The sequence below is a fragment of the Miscanthus floridulus genome, chromosome 14, assembly GCF_019320115.1.
Source record: "Miscanthus floridulus cultivar M001 chromosome 14, ASM1932011v1, whole genome shotgun sequence".
Lineage (NCBI taxonomy): Eukaryota > Viridiplantae > Streptophyta > Magnoliopsida > Poales > Poaceae > Miscanthus > Miscanthus floridulus.
In genome coordinates this window covers 96,806,844-96,812,126 of record NC_089593.1, presented here as the reverse complement: position 1 = coordinate 96,812,126, position 5,283 = coordinate 96,806,844, and the positions used below count along the sequence as shown (strand labels likewise).

The window sequence follows — 5,283 nt, the reverse complement described above, 5'->3', positions numbered from 1 at the left end:
AGTCAACCTATAACTAGCACCTTGCCTTCAAGACAAGGGTCAGATACAGAATATAAATTTATTTATGATTTCTAGCTGTTGAGTCTCAATAAAAAGGTCAAGAGTGGAAAATTTAAATAACTTTAGAGAAACAAAACAAAAACACATATAAGCTTCACTTTACCTTTTTTTCAAAAATACTTGTTTAATCAGTATAATTACATTAGCAGCAAATACCAGTTGCAGTATTTGAAATATGAAGTTTGTTTTTAGGTATTCTGTATTTTTATTTTCTGAGTCCTTAATTTACGAATCTGTATTTCTGATTCCTGAATTTGGTTGCAGCAAATACTAGCAATCTTGGATTACATCTTTACGAGGAAGTCGGTGTGCTTACCATGGCTGTTGAGGTTAGTGGTTCCTCTTGAATGTGTTGGTTGGTTGCCCCTTTCCTCTGATCTGCTTGCCCCTACGCAGAGGAGATCTTCATCTTTGATTTGCCGGTTGTTTTCTCCTTTTCCCTGCTCTGATCTGATCTCATCTCCACGCAGAGCAGTGCTTTGCTTGCTCCCACGAAGAGATCCGATCTCCACGGAGGGCAGAGGCTTCTCCTGTGCCCCCACGAAGAGATCTGATCTCCACGAAGAGGCTTCTCCACGAAGAGATCTGATCTCATCTTTGTCTTCTTAGTTATTGGGCTCTGGGCTGAACTAGGTCTCTCTGTCTTCTTAGTTAGTGTGCCTCTCTGGCATATCTTTATTGGGCTGAACAACTGTTGTGGGCCTTGTTTGCCTGATGGAATTTGTGTGTTGCATTCTCTTAAAACACATGTTTTTTTCCAGTGTTTCAGTTCATGTGTTTCTTAGGCATCTAACAACCATGTGCTAACTAGTCCAAAAACACATGGTTTTTTCTATGTTGAAATCTGTGTGTTTTTCATACAACCAACAACCATGTGTTGGTTTATGTTAAAATACACGTGTGTACAGTAGACAGACTCAAATAAAAACCCTAGTAAGAGCCTGTTTGGAACGTAGGAATTTCACAAAAATCAATTCAATTTTATAGAAAAAACGTAGGAATGGAGAAAAAATCCCGTATTCGTATTATCCATGGAAACCTTATGTCGAGAAGAAGAAAATCCACATGGAAACGAAAGGTGAAGCGGACTGGAAGGCGAGAGGTTGTGCAGTGGTGCTCCCTCGGTCCCTCCCGCCGGGCGCCGGGCGCCGGCCACCGCGGTCCGAGCTGCCGAGGAAGTGGGCACCCGCCCCGTGGTGACTGGCGGTCCACACTGGATCCCGCACGCGCCTCCTTCGCTAGTCGCCCCCTCCTTTCCTCCTCTCAATATGAAACTAAACTCCCCTCTCTCCTGCGCGCGGTCGCCACATTTGGACGCGGACGAACGAACCTCCGTCCTCTCTTCTTGTGCTATGCAGCACACACACACATACTACTGAGATTAGAGAGAGAGAGAGAGAGAGAGAGAGAGAGCACAAGAGAGCTTTAGTGGCCATGGGGTACGAGAGGATACACAAAGTTCAGGTAACGGCCATTGCTTTCCAATGCTCTGAATCGCTTCGCTTCCGAATTGTTGTTGAGTGGAGTAGCAATGCGACTGATGCAAATGGAGTAGCAGTAGCACGTTGGTTGCAACTTGTCCATTTATCTTCGGTTCTTGCGTCAGTTCTTCGTCTCCTTCCCTGCCTTCGCTGAGGCTTTGCTGATGGCCTGATGCCATGCTCTCTCCCTCTTCTTCAGTTCTTCGTCATTTTTGCTGAGGTTGGGTTGGGTTGGTTCAAATGAACAGCTTTCGTCGCCGGCTTATAAATCGTACTTTTTTTCATCGACGACGTAACAAATCAGGCTACAGTACTCTTTTAGTCATGTCTTATCCCAAACAAACAGGGCATTTATTTCTGGTACTGTATGGATCAGATATTTGACCCATACAGTATGTGTTATCTGCAGCAGCAAGGCGGAAGGCACAGATTTTACAGCTTTCCTTCCTTGATTCCCCTCTCTCTCAAACTGTCACACACAAACACACACACACACATCAATTGCCTCCAAGGCCTCGGTAACTGCGTCTTTGACCGCTTTAGAAATCTGCTAATGCTGGAGTAGTGCTGAGATTTTTACTAGTATACTCCGTTCTTGTGTGATGGATGGATTCTGGATGCAGATGGGGGTCATCTCTCCAACCAAGCTCAGGATGAAGCTGCTCGGCTCCCACGGCGGCAACAAGGACGAGTCTACTCGCAAGTCGCCGCGGGCGTCGCCACCGTCGAGGCTCGACGACGACGACGATGACCACCCCAACAACAGCCTCCTGCTGCAAGAGCTCGACGAAGGTGCGTTGCTCCCTCTGACACTCTCACGCCACGCGTAAAGATTCCGTCTTTCGCAAGCAGCCACGTTGCTCGATGAGTGAAGTGAGCGATTCGATCGCCTGCGCCCTGCAGAGTACCCCAAGAACCACCGGTCCGACTCTTCCCGGTCGCGCTCCGACGCCAGCCACGGCAGGGCGGCGCGCAGCCGCAGCTGCGGTGGGAGTGGCAGCGACAGCGGCATCGAGAACGGCGCCGGCGGCAACTTCGAGTTCTGCAAGGAGAGGGCGGCCGTGCCGGCTACGACGGTGGCGGTGTCCGCGCCGTTCTTCCGGCAGCAGGTGCCGTCCAAGTGGAACGACGCGGAGAAGTGGATCGCGGGGCGCCACGTCGTGCACTCCAACCCCATCTTCTCCAAGAAGCCCGCCGCCGCCGCCGCGCCGCACTGCCCCGGCGGCCGCGTCGCGCCAGAGTCTGCGATGGCGTCCAGGTCCAGCGGCGCCGGCGCGAGCGTGCTGACCGAGCTGTCGTCCAAGTCCTCGTCGCCGTCGTCGTCGGTGAGCGGGCCGGCGAGCAAGCCGCCGCACAAGAAGCTCCGCTTCGCACCGTCGGTGTCCGTGTCGGTGTCGATGCGGGACGTCGGGACGGAGATGACGCCGATCGCGAGCCAGGAGCAGTCGCGCAGCGGCACCCCCGCCGGCGCCGCCACGCCGTCGCTCAGCCCGCTTTGCTCGGTGCCGTCCAGCCCGAGGGGCGGCGGCGCGGCGGCCTCCTCGTCCGCCTCCTCCGCGTCGGAGCGGGAGCACCGGCTCAGGACGCGGCGCGAGATCGCCGCGCTCGGCCTGCAGCTCGGCAAGATGAACATAGCGTCGTGGGCCAGCAAGGAGGAGAGCCTCCTCGCCGCCGCGTCGCCGGAGAAGGGCGCCGCAGCCATCGACGAGGAGATCAAGAGGAAGGCGTACGAAGCTCGCGCTACCGCGTGGGAAGAATCCAACAAGTGTAAACTCGCGTCACGGTGAGCAAAAGACAAAAAAAAAATTCATTGAAAACAATTGAAATCTCTGTTGCTGATGCTAACTTGGTAAAGAAATCTCCAGGAATTTTTCTGATCATATACTAATTGAGTGACTTCTAATTCCTTATCATGTCCATGATGCATTGATGCCCGCAGATACCAAAGGAAGGAGGTGAAGATACAGGAGTGGGAAAGCTTGCAGAAATCCAAATTCGAAGCCAAGCTGAGGCAGGCTGAGGTCAGTTCCATTCATTCATTCATTCAAATTCTGAACTTTTTTCGAGTTTCCTTCTATCAATCAATCTCTGAACATTCTCTGTTAGTTAACTGCATTGGTTTGAATTCTTGGATGGAGTATTCAGCGATTCTCACTGATGAGTATATTGGACTAAATTGTTCAGGCACAGGCAGACCAGATGAAAGCCCGGGCGAAGCAGGACCTGGCCAGGCGGCTGTCGGCCCTGAGCCACAAGGTGGAGGGGAAGCAGACGAGGGTGGAGGCGCGCCGGAGCCGGCAGGCGTCCCGGCTGGCGCGGCAGGTGGAGCGCATCCGCAAGACCGGCCGTGAGCCGTGCCGGCTCCGGCGCTGCTGCGCCTGGTTCCTGTAGTGTAGCTACCATGCTCTGGAACAAGAACTGACATCATCTCTGATTCTCTGTTCCAATTCCGTAGCTTATGGCAGTATATCATGATGGCATGGGCTTAATTTGTATGTACATGAAAATTCATCCCTGGTTCATGTTTATCCCAGTACCTGAGAATTGCGAGCTGCTCGTCGCTGTGGTTTGGATGCCGTCTGCCTTTGTGTAACCCTGAGCTGGTTGACTAGTTTGGCCTGCAGCCAGCTGATGTTCAGATAATCTACTCTTTTAACCTCCCTACATGTTCAGAAACTAAATGGAATAAGTGTTGTTGCCAAGGATCAGGACAGCCGGTAGTCTGTTGGAGCAGGCTCCATACTCCACTGCTTGCCTATGTAAATATTAGTGATTCCAGGGCCCATTGATGGTAGAAAATGCAGAATCATTTATCTAAACAAACAATTTGCAAAATCAACTGGCAATGCTTCCTAGCTGAAATCTTGTGGCTTAGACCGGCTGCATGCAAGCATGTTTTACTCTCCCTGCTTCCTTGCATGCTTTGACTGAAATCTAGTGCCGTCCCGGTGCTGCAGGCTGCACCTGGTTCCTGCGATCAGCTCCAGAGTTCAGCTTCAGCGTAGCTGCTGTTTGACTGACTGCAGCGTGAGCGCATTCACGTCAGGCCGCTGTTGTAAGGGGTGCTACAGTCATCCTAAAATTCCTGTCACATCGAATGTTTAGACACATGTATGAAATATTAAATATAGACTAATTACGAAACTAATTACACATCTTGCGACTAATTTGCGAGACGAATCTTTTAAGCTTAATTAGTCCATGATTTGACAACGTGTTGCTATAGTAAACATGTGCTAATAACAGATTAATTAGGCTTAAAAAATTGTCTCGCAAATTAGCCTCCATCTATGTAATTGGTTTTGTAATTAATCTATATTTAATGTCCTTTATTAATATCTAAACATTCGATGTGACATGAATTTTAGGAGCGACTAAAGAACCAAACATCCTCGGGAGAAATATGGTGCTCGTTGCTTCGGATGTTGCTTGCCCTGTTTGTACAATCTGCGAACTAGATTGTCACCTGGTCTTGGATTGATAGGGAACGTTCTCATCGACATTACGGGGGTGTTTAGTTCCTTAGCCGCTTCTAAAATTCATGTCACATCAAATATTTAGATACTAATAAGGAGCATTAAATATTAAATATAGATTAATTATAAAACCAATTACATAGATGGAAGCTAATTTGCGAGATAATTTTTTTAAGCCTAATTAATCTGTCATTAGCACATATTTACTGTAGCACCACGTTGTCAAATCATGAACTAATTAGGCTTAAAATATTTATCTCATAAAT

At 49.3% G+C, this 5,283-nt stretch overlaps 1 protein-coding gene across 2 annotated transcripts; it reads left to right on the top strand.

Moving 5' to 3' along the window:
• The first annotated feature begins 1,170 nt into the window (after positions 1–1,170).
• Positions 1,171–4,097, top strand: LOC136505633 (remorin 4.1-like). 2 transcript variants are annotated; one of them, XM_066500796.1, is made up of 5 exons: positions 1,171–1,524; positions 2,165–2,333; positions 2,445–3,324; positions 3,481–3,562; positions 3,726–4,097. In XM_066500796.1, the coding sequence occupies exons 1-5, from the start codon at positions 1,495–1,497 to the stop codon at positions 3,930–3,932; spliced, it is 1,368 nt and encodes a 455-aa protein (XP_066356893.1). In that variant the 5' UTR covers positions 1,171–1,494; the 3' UTR covers positions 3,933–4,097. The 2 variants fall into 2 exon arrangements, with proteins under 2 accessions (XP_066356893.1, XP_066356894.1); XM_066500797.1 differs by lacking the exon at positions 1,171–1,524 and adding an exon at positions 1,747–2,059.
• The last annotated feature ends 1,186 nt before the right edge of the window (positions 4,098–5,283 follow it).